Raw genomic sequence first — 24,346 nt, 5'->3', positions numbered from 1 at the left:
TTCTCTTTTTTCTTCATAGTTTGTTTCAGAAAGGATTGAAACTCTCATCTTTACGAGTTTATCTAGTGGCTCATTCTTGTTACAGAAAGCCAGTTCAAGGTTTTTCCCTCTTTACTCACCCTACTATCTGCCAGTTCCTGTGGGGTCTAAAGAACTTAGCCCCTCCAGTTCGAACTTTGGTTCCTCCGTGAAGTCTTTTGGTGGTTTTACATGCTATCCTCTCAAAGCTCTTCGAACCTTTGGCCATGACAGATCTTTGCCTACTCTTGTGGAAAATTGCCTTTTTGGTTGCCATCACGACCTCTAGACATGTCAGCAAACTCTGTGCTATGATTTTTCATAAGGACAAAGTTGGCCTTAGGCCAGATTTTGACTTCCTACCAAAAGTGGTCTCTGACTTCCACATCAACCATATCACTACTGACCTTCTTCCCAGACCCTTCTTCTGATCTGGAAAGGAAATTCCATACTCTTGATGTCAAGACAGCATTGGCTTTCTACAAATCCAGGATGGCGTCATTCCATACCACACAACACCTTTTTGTTTGCTACGGTGCTCCCAAGAGGGGTTCTCCTGTCTCGTCCCAAAGACTGGCTTCCTGGATTGTGCAAACCATTGGCTTGGCCTATGACTTGTCAGGACTGGAGCGCCCTCATCATCTCAGAGCGTATTCCACATGAGCAGTGGTCACGTCTATGGCTTTCACTACAGGCTAACTGCTGTCAGACTTATGCAGGGCAGCGACATGGTTGAAACCATCAACATTTGTGAAAGACTACAAACTCAATGTTCAAGGATGTTCGGACTGTGCTTTTGGGTGAGCCGTGCTGTCATCGGACTTGGCTTAAGACACCTACCTGCCTCTGGTAAGTGAGCTCGTTAATCACCCATATGTGTGATGCACAGAGACCATGAAGAAGAAATGCAGGTTGCTTACCTGTAACTATAGTCCTTCAAGTGGGGGAAGGGTTCCCGCCATCTGTGCATTCACACAACCCTCCCACCATCCCCGCTTTGGTGTCAATGTAGCATTCGATGTTGGTACCGATGCATGATTGTGTCCCTCGGGTCCGAGGCCACATTAGGTGGTCTCAAGGAACTGAGGGAATGGGTAGGAACCCGTTGGGACATGCGCAGTGGACGGTGGGGGAAGGGTTCCTGCCAAAACGTTCCTCAGTTATGGAAGATTCCCAAATGAGACTCAGCGCAGGCACAGAGCCATATGTGTGAATGCACAGATGACCACTCAAAGAACTATAGTTACAGGTAAGCAACCTACATTATTTGAACATGTATATATGTTCTATTTCAATTGTTTGTTTATTTGTTTATTTATTTATTTTATTGCATTTATATCCCACCTTTTTTCCTCCAAGGAACTCAAGGCGGCGTACATAATCCTCCTCCTCTCCATTTTATCCTCACAACAGCAACCCTGTGAGGTAGGTTGGGCTGAGAGTCTGTGACTGGCCCAAAGTCACTCAGTGAACTTCCATGGCCAAGTGGGGACTAGAACCTGGATCTCCCAGCTCCCAGTCCAACACACTAGCCACTACACCACACCGGCTCTTGGCTAATTTCAATGGTTGATGAAGTAGCCCTTGTGGGCAGGGCCTGGAGGCCCAAATTGTGGTGAGCTATAAGCGGTAATTTAAATGTGCTTCGGGCGAGGTTGATCCTCCTTTGCTAGTATTCTTGCTCTTGTTCCTTCGGCCAATGGATGGGGCCAGAGCATCCTTTCCCTTATGTCTGCAGTCCCAGCTAAGTGTTCTCTCTGGCAGTGAGGGGGAAGGAAGCTGTAGGACCATTGTCATCTTTGGCTCCAAAATTGAGATAACCTAGAAGCACATTAACTGCATGATGAATGCTGGGCCTCCATTTGAATCATTCAGGAGGGCACCTGCCACCACAAGATGTAGCCATGGTCACCAGCCTAGATGGCTTTAAAAAGGGGTTAAATAAATTCATGGAGGATAAGGCTATCAATGGCTACCAGTCATATTATCTCCAGTATGCCTCTGAATTGTGCTTCAGATTCAGTCAAATCCCGAACAGAAATCATACCAGTATGGACAATTTTGGGAGACTCCATTGAAGAAGACAAAACCTGAACACTCTTGAAGATTTGGGATTTGGAAGGACACTCCAAAAACTGATATGTTCCTCCTCAAGCCCTCCATAAAGAAAACTCCAGGGTGGGAAGAAGGGTGGGTAGAGAGTAATAGTGTAGTTTTGTGATTAGCAGCTTTAGCTTCTAATCACGGTGAATAGCTTTACCAAAACTCCAATCCCAATGCTTTGGCGAAGGAATGTTGAAGCAATACACTGCAGGTCAGAGTCCGTGTTAGTGCCCTTTGCTAGTCCCCTTGCCCATCAAAAGAGGTTTGGTGGAGTCCATGGAACCTGTGAGGGTGTAGCACCGGGTGCTTGCTAGGAAACTGCTGGAGATCAAGTCCTCCTGCTTCTACACCCATCATCTACCTCTGTCCTATTGCGGTTTCTGTGTCTTTAGTGCCACTGCCAATCAATCCAAGCCAAATCAGGCTGTTTTCCAAAATGCCAAATAAGGGTCTGGAGCAAATCTTGTGGTCAGTGCACAACAATGCTCGGAATACCTGTTGCTGGGGGACACGAGTAGGAGGGCACTATTGCACACATGTCCTGCTTGTGCAGTTCCCCCTGGGGCACGTGTTTGGAGACGCCCGGAGCAGAATACTGAACTTGATAGGCCTTTGGGCTGATCCACGAGGGCTGCTCACATAATCTTATGCTACCAGACACGATTTTAATAGCAGGTGCCATTTGCCCAGAGTAAGACAACGAAGAGCAGCAAAACCACAAATCCTCTGCTATGCTGGATTTCAGCTCGTACAAGGATTCCGTTTTGTTGTCTGTGCTGGAATTTGGGCCAGTCGCTTTCCTTTCAGGAATTATTAGAATCCTCTTCTGCAACAATTGCAACATATAGCTATACATGTCCATGTCCTCTGGATCTGTAGAACTGGGTTGCAATGCAGAATTCAGAAGATGCAGTCCTCCAGTGGGAAATAGCAACTCAGTTTGCAAGCAAGTGCTTCTGCACTAAGCAAGCATTCTCCTCCCAAAAGAGACAATAGAAGATGTAACTGGAGGACTGATAGGAAGGAGTTTTTACTCAAGATACTTCATAATAAAAAAGGGGGTGGGGGAGGTAAAAGGACCAATAATGGATTTAAGGAATCTGAACAAATCAATTCAAATAAATCACAATAAAGTTATGCCTGTTAAAGAAACATTATGGTTTGCAACTCTGGACTTAAAAACTGCACATGTCCATATATCTTTTGCAATTTGCCACAGAAAATATATTACCAATATGTGGTGGTACCATTTGGACTTTCAACTGTATCCCCACCCCCCTGTCCCTATCACGAAATGTACAGAAGTGGTGGCAGTAAACCTAAGAGGAGATGACTTTCAAAATTACCCGTATCTTGATGATTGGTTATTGGCAAGGGACTACAACAGCAACTAGATAGGACTGGAGCTATTGTGAACAGAACACATCTCAATAATCTTGAAACAACTGAACTAGCTACCAATCTGTTTTCTGTGTGAAATTCAAAATGCTGGTTCTTACCTTTAATGCATCAAGTGGCTTGAGGTACCAGGTGCCTTAAGGCCCTCCCACCCAAACTGGCTTGAGTAGTAAGATAATTCTCAGAGGCCTTGTTGACAGGGGCAGGGCCTTTTTTGGTTGTGGTGTCCCAGCTTTAGAGTTTTCTCCCCAAAGGAGGCTAATCTGGCTGATACCTGATGTTTTTCCAGCACGGAGTGAAGACCATTTTATCTGCCAAGGCTTTTCAGACTTTTTAGGACCCACAACCCCCCTGCCTTTTGGCCTATTCCCCATCCAGCCTGGTAGCTTCTTCTCCTGGCACTGCCTTCTTTGCCACAGAGGGGAAAACTCTTATCTCTGATCTGCAGGTGATCAGAAATAAGAGCTTTCCCCTTTAGGCCAGGACCAGGGGAGGATGCTGCTGAATGATTCAGACCTGCTTCCTTCTGAGCATTACCCTGTTTACTTCTGAGTAGTCATGCAGAAACTTGCCCTGCTTCCTCATGAGTAAACACTGTGGCATGATATGTTACAGTTCTTTATGGGTTAAAGGGAGAATAAGGAGGAGAAGTGGTGTTCAATAAAGGAGAGACCAGCTCTTCTGGGAGAGGCACTTCAGTTTCTGTTTCAACATGGCTGCTAGTCTTTCTTTCATACTCTCTACACGGTGTCAGAATAAGCCCATTTCATGATCCAGGACAGGAGAGTTGAGGAGGGGGGAAAGCAAAAGAACTCCAGGCTGCAAGAGTGAGTGGAAAACTAAAAGAAAAGGGAACAACTGTAGCAATTAAAACAAAAATCAGTAAAAAAGAGCATGGAAGAACCACTTGCAAAGACAGAAAGTATGGATGTTATAAGATAAATGGCTTAACTTAAAAAAAAAATTCAAAAATTCAGTCTGTTGGGCCAGCTGGATTAGGATCTGATATAGGATGATTTCTGGGTTGATGCAGAAACCACAAGAACACCAAGTGAACACTCTCATTTTTGCAATGGGCAGATAATATTCTCAGTAGTCTCTCACTTCAAGAAACCAAAAGGTTTGCAAGAAAGTGAACAAAGCTTTTGATAACAATTTTATAAGAAGACAGAATCTCATACATGAAAGAGCAAACTCTAACAGGAAGTGCCAGGAGCTGAACAGTGAAACAATGGGACAATAAGTGCTTATTGTTTCATACCTTTTACAGACAGTGCTTATTACTGACACGATGTTTGTGTTTATTTCGGAGTAGGCCTGCAGTCTTGGTGTTTGAGATGCTAATTGAAAGTGTTGCTGAGTGACTCTTTCCTGCTTACTTCTGAGTAGACACACAGCAGCTTAGCTGTAAATAAACATGCTGCTCATTGCTTACTTCTGAGTAGACATGCTTTATATGATAAATTGGTAACAACGGGATGGGAGGGTTGGATTTTTCAGCCCTGTCCACTTTTTTCTGTGTCCCACCCACCACTGGAATGAAATTAAGAGCTTCTCCAAAATGGAATGCAGACCTCAGGCTGAAAAAGGTTCCCACCCCTACTTTAGATGTGGGTGTTTGGGAAAAGCCCGAACTGCAGGTTCTCTTGCCTGCCCATCCAAATTAATCTTAGCTGGGTCAAAGATTTTTGTGAACCACCCAGAAGGCTTCGGCTATTGGGCGGTATAGGAATGAAATAAAGACAAGTATTCCATCCAACATCTCTGGCAAAGGCCTTCCACGCAGCTAGCTGGGGCTGCTTTCATTAGGCAGGGTTTCATGGAAAAACACATTTCTTCCCTGTAGTCTAGATAAATGAATGGGCCACAATGAACCATCAGGCAAGGAAAGACAGTGGGCCATATGTTGATGTTGCCCAGGGACCCTACATGTTACAGTACTTCTGATTGCTTCAAGAATCTGCCAATTGATTTTAATCTTCCTCAGTATGTGAGGCAAATATTACTGCTATAAGTGCAAAATAAAGAGCTCACTTTAATAATCTTTACAATAATGGCAAACCAGAGTTGCACAGGAAGCGGAACCAACAAACAACTGAGAGGCAAAAATGACCCCCATTTGGTTCTGTGGTAGTCTGATAGGAAGATACGCTGACAATTTGAACAATGAAAAATAAAATGCAACTATAATAAAATATAAAAATAAAATACATCTAAGCTAACGTGTATTTTTAAGTAGTTTATTTCTAAGTAAATATGCTCAGGATGGGTGGAAAGTGCTATGAATGTTAATGGTACTTATTTATTTAGCAAGTGTGCATAGGATTGCAGCCATATAGTGCAGTACATAGCTCTGGTGTTTTAAATCTGTATTTTAAATCTCCAAGTAGGACTGGGAAAGACCGTCTGAAATCCTAGAGCAGCCTTCCCCAACCTGGCGCTCTCCAGATGTGTTGGACTACAACAACCCTGCTGGCTGGGAATTATGGAAGTTGCAATTCAACACATCTGGAAGGCGCCCAGTTGGGGAAAGCTGTCCTAGACTGGCAACTGCTGATAGCATTTGCCAAAGCACCTAATTCAATTCCCTGGACCTGAATGTTCTTCTCCCCACCACCCCACCAGCCGCTCATTCATCTTGTGAATGTTTTGTCTTTCAACTGTAATTATCCTGGCATCCACCAGGGGTCAGTAATAGCACATTACAAACATTCCACAGCATGGTATGTAACTTTATTATTCTATCGTAATAATTTAAAGTATTTTATACACTGCACGGTCACTTTTTTCTTTTTTTACACAAATGTAGACTTATTACTATATCCATGAACCACATCTAAAGGGCTTTGCAAAAGACTGGGCACACTGTGAGTTTTTGTGTTTTTTTTAAATCAAGCTTAAAAATAAATTTGAAGCCTTCTGAGAGACAGCCATTTGGAGTGTCTGTGAAAACCAGTGTTCCCTCTAAGCGTAAACTCTCCCCAGAGACCACTCACTAGCTTCAAACTATCCATATGTTTGGCATTAACTAACGCTCTCTTGGCTGGGGTGGACTTCAAGAAGCAACATGTGCAAATAACATTTTCTCAAGAAATCCCACAACAGGACCAAGAATCTTTTTTTCAAAAAACCCAACAACACTCCAGGTACTAGCATTTCTGAAATATTACTTATCTCTGGACTTCATGATTTAGATATTAGTATACATATGTACTCGTGAGGCTTGGGAACACAGGAAATTAGCTAGCACGCAGCTGTTGCTTAAGATGGGCTCACATTGCAGCTACAATTCTAGACTTGTCTACCAGACTTCTTCCACAAATACCTTTCACCTTGGCACACACACAAAAATGGTAAAATCCAACTATTCTAAGACCGTCATGTTTCTCTCCGTACAGGACTGAGAGGAAGGGGAAAGGGTTTTGATTGTGTTTTTCTTCAAATTCTACACTGCACTAATAATAAACTAAAGGCAGCTTTTAAAAACTAGTTCAAGATTGCATGAATTAATTCATGCACGCAATAGGAAAATGGGGCTAAGTAGCAAGTTTCGCACAGTCTTCTGAGCCCCAGCACAATTCGACTTTAAATACTGGCCAGCAATTTCACCTGTACTTTTATACATTTCTAGCCTTGACAGTTAAAGGGATCTATATTAAACCAACAAGATTACCATCAGATGAACTGTTGCTACATTGCATTTGCTTGGTTCTGTTTCAGTATTTTTTTTAACAAGCCCCAAAATAAAGGCTATTGTGCCAATATTTTAGTGCGGCGGGGGGGGGGGCATATTCGAGGCCGCCAACAAGTTCTTAGTTCATTCTTTGAACCACTACGCTTCACTAGCTCTCACTATTCCAACCCCAACAACTGTGCGCAGCCCAGGTTGATCCCCAAGCAGTCCGCATTGCAACCCAAGGGAATTACAGCATCCATGCAAACGGCACAGGGACACGACTTCCAAGCCCCAGAGGAGTTGCAATCTGTGACAGAGCCCATGTTTGGCATGCGTAAGGCACCAGGTTCAGACCTTGCCATCTCTGGTTAAGAAGAGCTAGGAAGAACCTCTGGCTGCGATTTGGTGAGTCACTGCCAGGTCAACTGTTGTCGACTTATGGACCATTAGATAGACTAATAATGTGACACAGCACAAGGCAATGTCACACCTTTTTCTGCCTACTGTTCACTTACGGTTGGATCCAGGATCTCTGTACTTGGGGAAAGTCCCTCCCCCGATTTTTGGGTTCCCCCTCCCCCTGCAACAGCTCATGCCATTCAGCAAGGTCTCTTGACTATCTGTGTAGCATTTTCAGAGGGCTGCAGGAGCCGGCGTGGGAAGGAGGGAGCACGGAAGGCCACTTCCATCAGCCCAGCTGATCCAGCATGAAACTGGACCCAACCCCTGGTGTAGTGGAAGCTCCCATGCCCTGGAACAGTAATTCCAGCTACCCCTGTGCACATTTCATCTGGCATGGGGAGGCCTCCACCCTGATCCCACATAATTTCACTAGCTATGTGGTTGGCATATTCAATCTCAAAGATTCTCCAAGTGTGTCACAGAGGGCCTCCCCAGGCAAAAGGAAAAAGAGGGCGCTCTAACCTCCCTGCCCCCAGTAGAATTAAATGGAAATGGCTCAGCCGGCAAATAACATTTTCAGAGGAAGGTGGAATACAGGGCCACATGCACCTGCAATATATTTTAGGGCAAGGGCGAGCAACTTTCCACCTCTCCTCCCCCACCCCAGGGACAAAAAATAATTTAAAAAGGTGTCCCCAACCAGTCGTGTCCGACTCTAGGGTGTGGTGCTCATCTCCATTTCTAAGCCGAAGAGCCAGCGCTGTCCAAAGACGCTTCCGTGGTCATGTGGCCGGCGTACACTGAACACCGAGGTACACGGAACGCTGTTACCTTTCCTGCCGAAGCGGTGCCTATTTATCTACTTGCGATTTCTTGCTTTCGAACTGCTAGGTTGGCAGGAGCTGGGACTGAAGACGGGAGCTCACTCTGTCACACAGCACTCGGGTCTCGAACTGCTGTCCTGCCGACCTTCCGGTCTGCAGTTCAGCATCTTAACCACTAACCCTACAGAGCACTAAAAGGGTTTTAAAAATGGGGTCAAAATGGCCACTCCAATTTTGCTTTTACAATTTTTTTTGGGGGGGCAGCCCACGGACTGCCTGTTGTCCGCATCTGCTTTAGGGTCCCAAGGCAGCAACCCTAAGAGAATATGGGAAGTGGATTGAGTCCCTGCAACAAATAATGATCTGCACATATGAAATGGGCATACGGGCCCCTGAGTTGCATAAAAGAAAAACAAGCATCTTGTGGCACTTTGAAGACTAACAGATTTATTGTGGCATAAACTTGAACGGGCTACAGCCTGCATCATCTGATGAAGCAGATTCTAGGCCACAAGAGCTTATGGATGTTACAGTACGACAGTCAGTCTTTAAGAGGCCACAAGATATTCAGTATGTGTGCATTGCAACAGACTAACATGGACACTCCTATAGGAGATGGTGCAATTAAAGAACTTGCTAAAAATCGACATGGGAATGATGACCAAGCAACCCTAGCCTCCTCTGAGCAAGTGGTCCTGTTTTCTTGGACCTGCCTGACTTACTGTCCCCGGTACAAACACTGGTATTCGCTGGTGTGGAAGGTTATAGATCAGGGTGTTGCATTTGCTAATTTTCTGACTTTCTTTTCAGACAACGCAGGATACTAAAAGGTGTATTTGCAGGTTTTAGAGTTGGGGAGGGGGGGGACTTAGTTTCAATAGAAACTAAGGGGATAGGGAGAGAAATTAACCAGGTACGGCCTACCACTATCATAGGGTACACATTTAGTACAAACAACTTGAAGACACCCATATATCAATATATATTAAGAGATTTGAGTCCAAAAACCCAAGAGCGTTTGGGGGAAGCTTCGGGCCCCATTCGCATATGCTTGGAAGGGGAAAAAAAGACACAATTTTCTATGTGTGTGCCCTTCATTAATTGATACGAGACGTGTATTTTGTACTTGTATATTAGAACCCAAGTACAAGATAACACTATTTTTTATTTTTATTTTTTTAAAAAAACTCCTTCAGAGAAGGAAGCAAAGGTTATCTGCATCAGAAACAAACAAGATGCAGTTGTGAATGCTTTAATTATGAGCATCAATGTCAATGACTTCTCTGTTCCTATGAAACAAAGGCTACTGGCCCAGGGCCCAAGGGAAGAGTCAGCCCTTCCAGACCTCTGCCTCTATGCCCAGCCTGCTTTTTGTGTGGTCTGAACTGGCCAGAGAAAGGGCAAGGATGAGGGAAAAGGGATCACACAAGATCGTAAGTATGTGAGTTAAGCTAGGTAATACTTAGAGGGAGCACTGGGTATGATATATGTACATGTGGATATATGCTTTACAGATTACCTAGGTCCACATAAATATTTAATATATAAAAAATAAAGTGCTTTCTATCAGGTCCTAATGAAAGGACATTATAAAACATTTCACCAACTGCAAAGCAAAAAATTATTACAATCAAAAAGAATATTACATCCAACATACATGAAAAAAGGTAACACAATATGTACAATCCGCTGGGTGTCCAAGGACAAAAAAAGCATCCCTTCATATACATGGTATATACATATATACTCTTTACTCAATATATTATGACAATATATATTTTAAAACCTTTGTTCTCAAACAAACAAAAAACCCTACAAAAACACAACAAGCATTAAGCACGCAAGTCCAAGACTAAGACCCAACTCACTCCCCCAGCCAATGCTGCCATTGTTGGGGAAGATGTGCCATCGCTCCTTCCGGGGGTGCAGCGCCTCAACATCCTGCAAAGCACTATGGGCAGCTGCTGTGAAATTGGCATCGCCAGTGGTGAGCAAATCAAAGACGCAAGAGTAAAAATAGATGTCCTTCAGCAGCATCTTCTCATGGCATTTTGTCGTTGCGCTCTCCAGTGTGTACACAGACCGGCTCTGGCTTGAAGCACCAGGGGGGAGGAGCTGCCCCATCACCGGCAAAGGCAGATGCCCACTGTCATCAATGCGTTCGCTTGAGGGGCAGCCATTCACACAGAGCTGCAGGTCCTGGCTCTCTTCGTAAGCCATGGCCAGCTCTTCCGGCATGCGTATGGCCAGTGTTAGGTAGCGGCCAAGCTGGCGCACAAACACAGTGGTCCCAATGTACCTGGCATGCATTTCCACATATTTGCCACTCACTATCTCCACAATACGCAAGCTTTTGGTGTCACCATCGCCGCCGCTGGTTGTGCCATCTACAAAAGCTGCTGGCAAATCATCGGTCACTGCCTGATAGACCTTCTGATCTGTACAGTCTTGGTAAGATTTAAAGATAATGGTGATCTGTAGAGAGAAAAGATAAGAATAGAGTTAGAGCAGGACACTCCATATTACAGCTCTTGAGTATGCATCTAGGAGTTTATGAATTCCACTGGTATTGTAACTTAAGATTCTGTGCCGCTGCTTTTTTCCAACGTTGCCACCTGCTAGGATACCACCATTAAAGGTGCAGTGAAATAATTCACACACAACCCTCAAAAGCAAGCATGGCAATTAAACAAAACCCACCAAGTACATTCAAAACCCACCAAGTACATTCTTAAGTGTCACAAAATGTCCTCAATGAATTTTCACTGTGCAAGTACCACCTCCTAGAAGTCACACGAAGATTAAGACACAGCATTTCAAAAGGTCTTCCATTGCCACTCTTGGTTTCTACTATCTGAAATAACTTCCTACTCAAACACAAGGCAGTTTATGAGGGAAAGAAGAAGTGCAAGCTGACTGAGCACTAATGAGGTTGTGTTCAAACTCCATAGTCATTACACAATATTTTAGAGAGGGATATATATATAGAGATAAATAAATAGATAGATAATTAAAAGGGTTTCACTGCACTTCAGATCTTGTGAAATAAAGGAGCATTCATGTGCTACACTGAAGACAAATATCACATAGGGCATGCCATGGGAATATCAACACCTCTTCAGAGTTGTCCCCTATGGCCACAATAGTTTGGGGGAGGGTGGGATGAAATGGCAGGTCCTTTTGAGGGCCCCAACATGATGTCATGAGCAGTGATATGGGGAGGAAAAATTCTCAGCGCTCTATTTTTCCGTGAAAATTTTTCCATTTCATAAGTTCAGTAGTTACAATGAACGGATGCCAATTTCAGCTACAACATTAGGCAAACTTGGCGGTTCAATGTTGTAATTAGTATTTTTGAGGTGATTAACCCTAGCAAGTATGTGGGAGAATTCGAAAACCCGTCCTTTTCCCTCTCCATTTCTCTTTTCTTCCCTGAGAAACATTACAGACAACCAATTAATTGCTATTTGTTATATGTTTTGCTCAATAAAACATATTTATTACTTTCAGAAAAGCTCCAACTTAGTCTTCATTTTCTCCTGTGAGTAACCTTATGAAGGCAACCAGCTTCCTGGACTAAATGGTCCTGTTACGAATGCTTGGCTCCCTGTGGGATGGTTAAAAGATGCTAGTTTGAACCAGCTTTCCTGGACAGACAAGAGCCTGTCCTCTGGCAGAATAGGGTCGCGATGAGGAATGGTTCCCTTTAGCACACATCTGAGCTAGCCAATATGGTGTAGCACTTAGAGTTGGACTGGGGCTTGGGAGATCCAGGTTCTAGTCTCTACTTGGCTATGAAGCCCACTGGGTGACCTTGGGCCAGTCACCAACTCACAGTCTAACCTACCTCACAGGGTTGTTGTGAGGATAACATGGCGGCTAGGAGGACCATGTGAGCCACCTCGGGTTCCTTGCGAGAGGAAAAAAAGGCAGGATATAAGTGTAATAATAAAATTATAAATAAATTAGCCTTAACGTTTGTATTCCAGAAGGGCTTATTCCCTGAACATGGAGAAGTAATCTGCAAATGTGTTGAGAGATGCATGTCATGAGCAAGTGAGGTACCATGCAAATCAGAAAATAAATGGGGGAAGGGCACTCACAAACCGCAGGACGTCTTCCACCATTACATTTACCAAAAAAAAAAAAAAACAGCCTTACTTCATAGGAGACCCTGGGCTGGATCCAGATTTAGGTGCAGCAACTGGGCTGGCAGAAGCAGACTTCCCCACTCCCTCTTCCCCCTGGCAGCTGCTCCAGCCCCCTGATAATGCCTCATGGATGGTTAGGGTACCCTGCTGAATGGGGCTAGCTGCAGCATTTAGGGGAGCAGAGTTTGCTGAAACATGACTAGAGATGCCTCCTGCGAGTGGAGCCCCTCCATCCACGGAAGGCAGAAGCTGGATCCCACCCCATATTTTCTCATTTTGTGTGTGCCAAGCCACACTTCCAGAAACGTGTTGAGCACAAGGTAATTCAATACAAGTGCCTATTAATTTGTGAAAACTGTCCAAAGCTGTGCAGAAGACATACATTAAAAAGGAACCGACCCCTACGGTCTTGTCTGCATATGCTGAACATACATAGCAGATACTGCTGTCGGAGTTCTGTCGCTGGGCCCTTTCTACAACTGACATTCCCCTCAATCCTCCCCGCCCCCGCCAACAATACACCACTCATTATTTTAGCTCCACATGTTCCCGCTCATGCTGTCTGACTGGAATTTTCCAGCAGTTTCTTCAGTTTAAATCACGTCGACTTCCAACTGAAGACCAGCTGCAGTCAAGCAATCTGTTAAACGCATAGCCATGAGCCACAGCTGGGACTGCGGGGCTTTGAGGGGAAGTCGACTTGTATGCTGTCTGGATCTGAGCAAGAATTCAGTGCTTTCTACTCCACTGGAGAAAGCCACAATACTCCTCTTCGGCATTAATCATGTTAGGCTCAGTTCAGAAACCCTGAGGGAGCATATTCTGGAGATTGTCTCACAAGTAATTTGTTATGTAGCCAATTCTTCTTTTGGGCTCTCTCAAGGAGAGAGGGAGAGAGGGAGAGAGAGAGAGAGAGAGAGAGAGATCAAAACAACTGCTTTCTGCAGAACAGGGAAAAGATTTGTCTAGTAGCTAAAAGGCAGGGCAGCATGGATACTGGAACCACTCTGCAGTCACAGTAGTGCCACTCAGCAAGGGAAAGTTATTTGACAGGCCAGCTGAAATAAGTTTGCTCCCATGTAAGTTTGCTCACATCTAACTGAGAGATGAACTGTACAAATTATTTCTAATGAGACACAGAACTCTTCCTTCCCCCTCTAAGGAAGCAATCTTATGGCCGCTAGACAGCGGCTAGATGGCCATAGGATATCTGGTTTTCCAGGAACTGATCTCCCCCCACCTTCTGCGCTGCCTCGGAGGCAGCACGGAACAGCCCTGTGCTTCGTGCTCGCAAGAGGAGCACGGAGAGGCCGAAAAGGGGCATTCCCAGAGGGTGTTCCGGGGCAGGCGGAAATGCCTGAACGACACATCCAATGTGTCATACAGCAGCCTCCTCCCTTGCTCAGCCCTCCTGTGGCTAGACAGCTTCAATCGGCTGTCTAGCCAAAAATGCAGGGCAGGAGAAGCACAGAGGGAATGATCCCCTCCATGCTTCTCCTGCCCTGCATTGGATAGGCAGTTGCCTATCTGAATAGGATTGCACCCTAAATGACATAAACCTGACACCGGCCATGTTAAAGAAGAACATCTCCCCAAGAAATGTTCTTTCCAGTTTCAGAGAGTGGTTTCTTTAGTTTTGTCAATTTAGACAGTTAGCTCTGCTGCCAGAAGGAGCTATGTTTATGAGGTGCAATTTAAAAGAAACCCAAGAACAGTATGCATAGGGAGTCGTCCTCCCATGGTAGTCTAAAGCTGGGGTGGGGAACATGTGACCCTTGGTTTAATTTCATGTGGCCCTCAGAGTCATCCAGCCCTCCGGATGTCGCAGGCCCTCTCTTGCTCTCTGGCCTGCTCCTCTGGGAATCACTTCCTCTTCTGCTTCATGTATTTGTGTGTGAGTGCGAGAGAGGGAGAGGAGAGAAATGCCACCCACAATCTCTGCCCACCATTGGCTGTAGCCCCCCCAGTTGACTTTTCCCATGGGCCAATACGGAACTTCATAGGAGAACAAAGGTTCCACACCTTTAGCCTAAAGGAGAGGCAGGCAACCTGCAGATGTTCTGGACTACAACTCCCCAAATCCCCAACCATTGGTCATGCTGGTTGGGGCTGATGGGAGTTGTAGTTCAAAACATCTGGAGGGCACCAGGTTGGGGAAGGCTGCTCCTCAGTCTGTGTCTATAGGCCAGCAAAACATATATAAAATGCAATAAAGTTTCCAAGGATTGAATTAAGTGGGATAGTTAAAAAAGTGGATGCACTATACAAGACAGTTTTAAAGTCCCTCTCTCTCCCCATCCCCATCTTCATTAAGAAACAATACCGTATAATGTAAAATGTATTAGTGTGCTCAATTGCAAAAGCATTCTACCTCTGGCAAAGCCCTGCTTCTTGTCCTGAATATTGGCAAGTGACAGGCAGGCGGAATTTTGCAAAACCAGCAATGGGGTCGGTGGTGGTGAAGGGCCTTCACCAAAAAAGGATGAAAATACATTTGAGTTCTCCCTTTTCAGTCAGCTCCCCCACAAAAAAAACCACTATTCAAAGAAATAGTTTTCCCATCAACCATAGAATTCCATAGTTTTGTACGTAGAATATTCTGAAACTGTCCCAGTATGATATCATATGTAATTTGTTCCTTCAGTAGGAGGTGAAAGCTTTTAACTGGCTTGGTAGTCAGAGAACTGATCTTGCTTCAGGCATACAGCCGAATAATCTTTGTGGTTAAGATCAATGGGAAACTGTTGTTGGACTGGAGCTCCCATCAGCCGTATGGTTACAGATTATGGCAGTTGCAGTCTAACAACATTGGGAGGGCCAGAAGTTGGGTTAAGGAGGTAATACTGGTATATTTTTCTTCTCACTGGCCATGTGACCCATAATAGACCAGCCACTACACAAGTAGGAGAAATGAATCTCCTATAGCTGAGAGTACTACCATCTCTAGTGCTATTCTTTAACCAGTGATACCATGCCTGCAGGGATAGGCAACCTGGTGCCCTCCAGATGTTTTGGACTACAACTCCCATAAGACCTAACCAGCATGGGCAATAGTCAGGGATTATCATCCAGATCATCTGGAGGACACCAGGGCCAGATCCACATCTTGCATCATATCAATACGATCCCATCATTGTGACACTATATCCCTCTTGCACAATTATCTCGTAGCACACACAATGACATCTGTTGCGCTATTTTGGATATGGAATAAAAAGCAGGAAATAGCGCTAGAAAAGCAGTACATGGAACACATAATGTGCCCCAAGAGGTATCAGCGCACTTCAACGAAAAGCACCAGGGTAGATCTAGCCCAAGCTGCCTACCTCTGTAAGGAAGCAGGCTTCCATGTGGATGACAGCAATCATTACCACCAGTATTAACTTGTGTGGTGCTTAGTCACGTAAAATAAATAAATGCAGAATTCCCTCCTTTGGAGGTTTGTCAAATGTATTCTTGGGAAGCATTCTAGAATGAGCTTTTATTGGGTAGGCCTAAACTAGAAAGGGGGGGGGAGCAGGGTAAAAACACTCTAAAAACACACACACAAAAATTGTTGCCAACCCTGAAGGAAGGATCAGGTTTTAAAAATGTATTAAGTAGTTTCAAGACGACTGCTGCTGGCAGGATGCAACACCATTGGCAATGTCCCCAAACAGTCATGAAGCCAGTATGTGGCAGAGGACAAGCCACCAATCCTATCCATATGAGCCACAGGGCTCTGTCACACTGGGCTTGTATCCCGCGATTGAGATTACTCCTTCACGGAAGTCTGTGGGCTCTTTAGATGACGCCGTGATCAGTCAAGGCGTCTCATGCACTAAATGCCCTTTGTTCCGTTTTTAAATAGATCGCAGGTAATGAGCTATCAAATTTCCCTGTTGTATTCTGCTTCAGTTTCCTCCGGCAAAAGAGTTAAAGCAGCAAGAAGAGGTACGAGATCAATGGCAGATAATGGAAGACTCAGATAAGGGGGCAGGGAGGAGGGGGGAAGGGGAAGGGGAAAAGGAAGCACATGTAAAGGGAGTCAGTTGTGGTCCTGCACTTAAAACTGAAGCAGAAAGCCCCATTTTAAATGCAGAATTTTAGGCTGGTGTAGAAATGCCACGGTGGCTTAGTGGTTAAGACGCTGAACTGCAGACCGGAAGGTCGGCAGGACAGCAGTTCGAGACCCGAGTGCCACGTGACAGGGTGAGCTCCCGTCTTCAGTCCCAGCTCCTGCCAACCTAGCTGTTCAAAAGCAAGAAATTGTAAGTAAATAAATGGGTACCGCTTTGGCGGGAAAGGTAACAGCGTTCCGTGCACCTCGGTGTTCAGTCATGCCGGCCACATGACCACGGAAACGTCTTCGGACAGCGCTGGCTCTTCAGCTTAGAAATGGAGATGAGCACCACACCCTAGAGTTGGACACGACTGGTTGGGGACACCTTTACCTTTACCTTAGAAATGTCCAGTGTGCCTACAACAGCATTTCTCAGAACGTTTTCCCTCTGTGGACACCTTGAAAAATGCTGCAGGTCTTGGCTGAACCATTTGTTTTACAAATCAAAGCATGTACACATAATCTGCATTGTAACTCTTTCTTTCTTTCTTTCTTTCTTCAGCACCAGCATCGAGTCGAAACTAATGCTGTATTATGGAAAACACCGACCCCAGGCCAGGCTGCTGAGAAAAGCCCATGTAACTGGTAAATTCTACATGAAAAATAAGTAGACTGGGCCTTGTTAGCACCATTTTGAACAGGGCCTGATTTTTGAGCTCTGTCCTCAGAAATATTAATCAAGTGCAGGATCAAATATCGATATCCTTGACTGTTTTGCAACCTTTCTGAGGACTACCTGAATTGAGTTCATGGGCCACCAGTCACCTGTGGACTACAGTTTGAGAACCTCTGCCCTAGACTTTTTCCCCAGGCATAACCCAAATGCGACCCATTTTCCAGGGCACAATGACAGCTACACACAGAGAGAGACATGCAGGGGTGAAGAACAACATTTCTTCCAAGACAATATGCTCCTGTCTGCAAAAAAGTGAAGCCATAAAACAGTTAAAAAAATTATTTGGGCACAGCAAGAGGGAAGACGTCTGACTAACTCCTAACAGAGATTGGGGAAGGCTGCTTCAGGATTCAAGGATGAATAAATCCATCAAGACAGAATATTTCAGGAAGTATTAACAAGGGCAAGATGAACAGTGAAAGCTTCAACTATCTTTCCACACACACCCTCATGCTCCCTACCTGCCTCAGTTTTTTTCCCATAGTTTCAAAGATGTGCTTGGAAGCTAAACTTGGAAGTAGACACCATAGCAGTTCTTCTCTAATAGTGAGAGAAAATGCCACAGCCAGACTCTCAAGCACCTGATCTCTCTCTCTCTCTCTCTCTCCCTCTCTCTCTCACACACACACACTTGAATTTATTCATTAAATTTATACCCTGCCATTCCACTAAAAATAGCGCTCAAGGCAACTAACAATAAAATACAAATACAAAATTATAGCTAAAACATAAAAACACATCCTTTAAAAACATCAAAAAAGACCCCCATAAACAAGGAATGAATGGCACCCACTAGATTAAACCTACCTCAGCAAAAGTGCTGAACTGACACAGAAGACCAGCGTACAAACATGCTATCCTGTTCTTAACTGTGAAAGGGAGGCAGGGCAGAATTTACAGCTCTTAAGGTAGCATTACACACACACCCTCATGATCATCCATCACTTCGGCTAGCAGAGTCCCAAGGGCAAGTCAACCCAATTCAAGATGGAGCTATACATGCATCTTTCTTGCACACTGCTGCAGTAGTTACAAGGGAGCGGCAAATGCATTTCTTCCTCAGCAACAGAACTGAGCTCAGAGTAGGTATCCTCTTAGAAGAACCCCATCTCGCTACATTCTGGGCTGCTCTGTCAAATCACTGCCCTTAAAGGTTTCTTGAAACAAAACCATTCAATACACCCCCTTCCCCAACCCTCCCCCCTTTGAGCATGTTCATGGAACTGCTTTTTTAAAAGTCTCTGAACCTCTAAACAACATCTGCATTGCTTACTTGTTTCTCTGACCTAATCCATAAACTGCAATAACTTACTCTAGCACATTTGCTCTATACCACACCATTTATTATTGATAGATAATATTGCTGTGCATTTAAAACATCAATGCCTTTGTTAAACATTTCACCTCCCCCACCCACCCCCACAGAGTCAACCCTCCTCCCAAACTACTTTGGCTCTGGCTCATTCATTTTTAATACTTCCATTCTGTCCTCCCAGCTCACTAGCAAGATACACCTGCCATAAATCCAAGTTCTGCAGAGATAACCTGCAATACAAACACTTGTGTTCTATACTTAATGCATAAGGTTCAAATCCCAAATCACAAGGTTGCCTTAGGGCCAACATTACTTTAAGTCTATGTCTAGCAGCTATGTCCTCTTTTCATCTGTATTCTAGAGTAGGTGCAGGGACCCTGATCTTAATCCCACCCCCTGCACTAGGACCCCAATCCAGATTGGGGGCCCTATACCTACTCTAGAGTAAAAGTGAAGGAATTAAAAAAGACATAGGTGCTAGACACACTTTTAAAGTAATATCTGATGGAATAAAGTAATAACTCGCCCTCGGTCCCTCACTAGATACGAGTAGAGCCTGTGTGCCTCCACTGAGACGCTTCAAAAGCACTCAAGTAACCTGCCCCTACATGAGCTCTCTTCAGACCTCCTCCACAAGTAGGATGAACACAGGGAGGAGTGGGACCGCAGCACTGGCCCCACCCCCCTGACAATGTATGCCACATGCCCCTGCCCCTTTGATGTATAAATGCACTCAGTGCAACATCGGCAATGGATTCCTTGTTGTACCAGAGTCCTGATCCTGTTGAGCGCCTATGTCCATGTAACTGTACCCACACAGGCACCCCTTCCAGACATAGCACTGAACATACGAGCAACATGTCAGGGGTAGCACCAGAAGCCAGGGTGTGTGTGATCGGTACGGCCCTGCTTCCCATTTCTCTACATGATTTACTGTACACACAGAGGAAATCTGAAATGGGCTAAATAATCATTTCCACGTGCAGAACATTTTGTGAAGTTAAATTGAACCAACGTGGCTCACAGACCTTGGAACTCAAACTTTACAGCAGAGGTGTGTTGAACCTCAGGCCCACAGGAAAAATCCAGCTCACCTGGGCTCTCAATCCACCCCCCCCAGATAGCCATGCCCCCTTCCCTGGCCCCACCCCCTTCCCACTAATTGTTTGGTTGTTTCCCAGCTTTTGCACTTTTCCCTCCTGTCCTAAAAGCTTGAAATGCCTCTCCTAAGCTTAGTTACTGGCAGTGAGAGCTTTAAACTGCAATATGCTGGTATGTTTTGTTGCATGCCTTTGGCCCCACCCACCGGTGGAATGTGGCCCCCAAGAGCTTCTCGGAAACTGAATTCAGGCTCAGGCTGAAAGAGGTTCAACACCCACACTTCACACTATTCCACCTGCTTCACCTCTCGATTCTGAGCCCTCTACGTAACATGAAAGCAGCTACGCCAAATGGCGTCCATAGAACTTTGGCCTCTCTAAAGGCAAAGTCCAGCTCTGACATCACTACAGATCAGCCAGTGGCATCTAGGGAGGCAAGGCAGGACAAGAGTCCAGCTATCGACGCAACAGCAAAAGTGAAAACCTGACCCAGCAGCGAAGGGAATGCTGGTGGCGGTGGTGGGGAGCAAATACCTCCTGTTGAAATGACAAACCTACCCAGCCTGCAACTTAGGGATGATACTGGCTTATACACTGTATGTGCAGTACTGTATTTGTACAGGCAACTCCAGCCAATTCTGACTTAGGAACAGACAGCATTCCATAGATCACAAGATAACTTCTACAGAGATTAGGAATCCCTCAATAACAGTTTCATAAATAAATCCAAAAACCATCTGCCTACCCACACATATCCATGTTTGGCATTTGTTGCAGACTGGCGGCCTAAAAAGACCAAACTACCATCCAATTTGCAAAACTCACAGAATCATAGAATAGTGGGGTTGGAAGGGGCCTATATGGCCATCGAGTCCAACCCCCTGCTCAATGCAGGAATCCAAGTCACAGCATCCCTGACAAGTGGCTGTCCAGCTTCATCTTGAATGCTTCCAGTGTGGGAGAGCCCACTACCTCTCTAGGTAATTGGTTCCATTGTCATATTGCTCTAACAGTCAGGAAGTTTCTCCTGGTGTTCAGCCGGAGTCTGGCTTCCTGTAACTTGAGCCCATTATTCCGTGTCCTGCACTCTGGGATGATCAAGAAGAGATCCTGGCCTTCCTCCCTGTGACAACCTTTCAAGTACTTGAAGAGCGCTATCATATCTCCCCTCAGTCTTCTCTTCTCAAGGCTAAACATGCCCAGTTCTTTCCGTCTCTCCTCATGGGGCTTTGTTTCCAGTCCCCTGATCATCTTCACTGCCCTCCTCTAAACCCTCTCCAGTTTGTCTGCATCCTTCTTAAAGTTTGGTGCCCAGAACTGGACACAGTACTCAAGGTGAGGCCTCACCAGTGCTGAGTAGAGGGGAACTAGTACTTCAGGGGATTTGGAAGCGATGCTTCTATGAATGCAGCCCAAAAGAGCATTTGCCTTTTTTGCAGCCACATCACATTGTTGACTCATATTCAGCTTGTGATCGACAACAATTCCAAGATCCTTCTCGCTTGTAGTGCTGTTGAGCCAAGTCTCCCCCATCTTGTAACTGTGCATTTGGCTTCTTTTTCCTAGATGCAGAACTTGGCATTTGTCCCTATTAAATGTCATTCTGTTGTTTTCTGCCCAGCACTCCAGCCTATCAAGATCACTTTGAATTTTGTTTCTGTCTTCCAGGGTGCTAGCTATCCCACCCAATTTTGTATCATCCGCAAATGTGATCAGCATTCCCTGCACCACCTCCTCCAGGTCATTAATAAAAATGTTGAAGAGCACTGGGCCCAGGACTGAGCCCTGCGGTACCCCGCTTTTTACCTCTCCCCAGTTTGAGAAGGTCCCATTGATAAGCACTCTGAGTCCGATTCTGTAGCCAACTGTGGATCCACCGGATCGTTGTCTTCCTTGCTTGAGGGGGATTTTTACCCACTATATGCAAATAGGCAAGTAGCCGTTTGCAAGCTTGCTTTGACACATTTTCACTCCCTTGTTATACTCAATCATGGTTGTTCAGATTAATTTATTTTTAGTAAACTGTCAGTGTGTGATTTTTGTTGGAGAATCTAACCCCTGATGGTAATGAAGAGTCAGATTTTCTGGAAAAATATTGGATAGGAACATTCCCAATATCCTATAATTGACAGAGAAGGTTTATCATGTTTGACTTACATTTAGTGTACATCAAATGTTAATTTTATGTGCTGTACAAATATCCCCAACTTCCAGGAATAACTGAACTGAAACATTTGAAATAGGGGAGGGGAAAAGATTTAAAAACATACTGCAAGTGCTTTAAAATGTTAGATTGAAAACAAATGCAAAGCTTTATTTGGAAATTATTTTTAGGGAAAAATTTATAAAGACATGCCAACCCAATAGCATGCACCTTCCTTACGTTGTTTAAGTTTTCATTAAAAATATGAAGGCACTGAAAACTGCTAACATATTCATTTTAGCATGCCCAGAAAGCTGTGCATATGTTATACATTGTACTATGCACACAGGTGTGTTTCGTTGGGGAAGTCACTTGGAAAAAAGTTGATGACAACTTTGAAACTCGCCAGTTTGACTGGTGTTGTATCCATATGTTATACATTAATTTTAGAAAATAATAAATTCAAAAATGCGGTGGGGGGAGATCCACAGAAAGATCCAGCAGGGAAAGAAATTCTGCTCCACATTATTGTTGAGTACAGAACTGGGGTTGGTAACTTCCTCTGGTCTATTTAACACAGAATAGAAGGCTGTGATCTTCGGTATGGGACATTCTGCTTCCTGAGCATTTAATAGACATTGACCACAAACATTTTTTCAAATTCTGCTCTATAGAGACTTTTAAAAGTGCTTATTTCCATTTCAGATTAAGGTGTGGCTCTATTTTTATTTTTCTATCATTTTTTAAAAAACAAATTCTGGGCAGTTCACAGCTATTTAATGTCTCTACCCATTTAAAATGGTCGGACTCTATTTCATTTTGGGAGTACAGACATTCAGCACCATGCAGTTGCTGAATGTTGTTGCTGTACTGATATAATTTCTCCTTAACAGAAGAACAGGAATGACAAAAGGAGTAATAACTGCACACACCCCTATGCAAATACCTTTCAGTACTGATGAACACAAAGGATAGGTTCCCATTGTGGCCACAGACACACTGTATATGTTGCTGTTGCAAGTTCTCTTCTATAACTGTATATCTTCTATAACTGACTTGCAAGTAAAATGCAACCCAGGAACAGGTCTGCCTAGCTGGCATATCTATCTATCTTTTCAAAGCACAGTAGTCATACAGACTGCTGAACCGGCAGTTTGAATCAACAGAAGGTTCACTCTTCGGTATTTTCACTTCTTGCATTTTCTGACATAAGACTGATGCCTAAGTTCCAACAGCATTTTAGAGGGCAGAAGCTACTGATGCTACTGAAGGGAATGATGGTTAATTGGAGTTACTAAAACGTGAGATAAGGCATTCAGGGTGCAATCCTATGCAGGTTTAGAAAGAAAAAAGTCCTACAACTCCCAGCATTCCCCAGCCAGAGTATGTGCCCTCAACATCCTTGAGAAGTGGGGAAATATGAAGAGAAACAAGATCCCACAAACCCTACACACGCGCAAGCAGTTACAAAGATGGCAATTCCAACGACACTGAAACTCGACAACCTTTCTGTTGCTCCCAGTTTCTAGTTCAAGGAAGTGAAACCAACATAGAGGCAACGAAGTAAACACAGGCAGCCCGGAGGCCAATCTTAATGTTAATTATTCCATCAAGGTATTTAAGAAAATGCTCCCATTTCCCTTTTACTGTTTGCCATCTGTATAGGGAAGATTCCAGGAGAGATCCATCCAGTGTGAGTTGTTCAGAGTCATGGCCAGACTGATCTAGAACACTGGAAGTCTGTATCTGCAATCCTGTGGAGGCAATACTCCATTGGGTTTAGGCCCCATCGGTGTTATACAGCACCTAATGGCATTGAAGAAGCAGTGCTAGCTGGAATCACTGGGAGGGAGAGAAAACGAAATCTTCCTCTCCCCTGTCCCCCCAGCAGCCCAGAAGCAGCAATGCCAGTTCGGGTCACCCAGAGGGTGGAGGAAGCTAAAGCCTACTCTTCTTCCCCCCACAAGCAGCCAGCACTGCTACTACTGCATTGCTAATGGTGGCGCAAAAACAGCAATGCTTGTTGGGGTTGCTGGGGGAGTGGTGGCAGAGGCTTCAGTCTCCCCTCCCCCCTCAGCGACCCCGAAGCAGCCTCACCCCAACATGTGTGCCTGTGTGACTGCACATGTCTGAGCAGCTCCCAGGCCCCCAGCTAACACAGCCAGCATAGGGATTGGGGGGGGGGGAGATTGTGCATCCCAGCTTTAGACGAATTCATTGTGGCTCACAGAATCAGGCAATAGGATGGATCGCAAAAGGAGGAAGTGGCATGTTTGCACTGGCATTGTGCCCTGGCCCAGGGCCCACCACTCCACACCAGAACAGCCATTAGCACTTCTTCGCCAGAAGTGGCCGCCTCATCTTCCCAGAGCGCGCAAGGGCAGGTGTACACCCAAATTAGGGGAGAGAGTAGAGAGCACAGCCTCTCACACCCTCTT

The 24,346-nt window shown here is 44.8% G+C and overlaps 1 protein-coding gene across 3 annotated transcripts in view; it reads right to left on the bottom strand.

Annotated features, from left to right (window-relative positions):
• Positions 1-6,232: 6,232 nt before the first annotated feature.
• Positions 6,233-24,346, bottom strand: part of RGMB (repulsive guidance molecule BMP co-receptor b) — a 48,624-nt gene continuing 30,510 nt past the window's right edge. For 2 of the 3 annotated variants that reach the window (XM_084833797.1, XM_084833795.1), the window contains exon 4: positions 6,240-10,896. In XM_084833797.1, coding sequence (XP_084689923.1) covers positions 10,234-10,896 — 663 coding nt within the window. In that variant the 3' untranslated portion in view covers positions 6,240-10,233. Of the gene's footprint in view, positions 10,897-24,346 lie in introns of all 3 variants that reach the window. The other variant, XM_084833796.1, reaches the window with a different exon arrangement.

This window comes from Heloderma suspectum, chromosome 2 (assembly GCF_057233095.1).
Source record: "Heloderma suspectum isolate Gila_16-S chromosome 2, 16-S_ref, whole genome shotgun sequence".
Taxonomy (NCBI): domain Eukaryota; kingdom Metazoa; phylum Chordata; class Lepidosauria; order Squamata; family Helodermatidae; genus Heloderma; species Heloderma suspectum.
The sequence above is the reverse complement of the archived record's forward strand: the minus strand, read 5'-3'. Positions and strand labels throughout refer to the sequence as shown.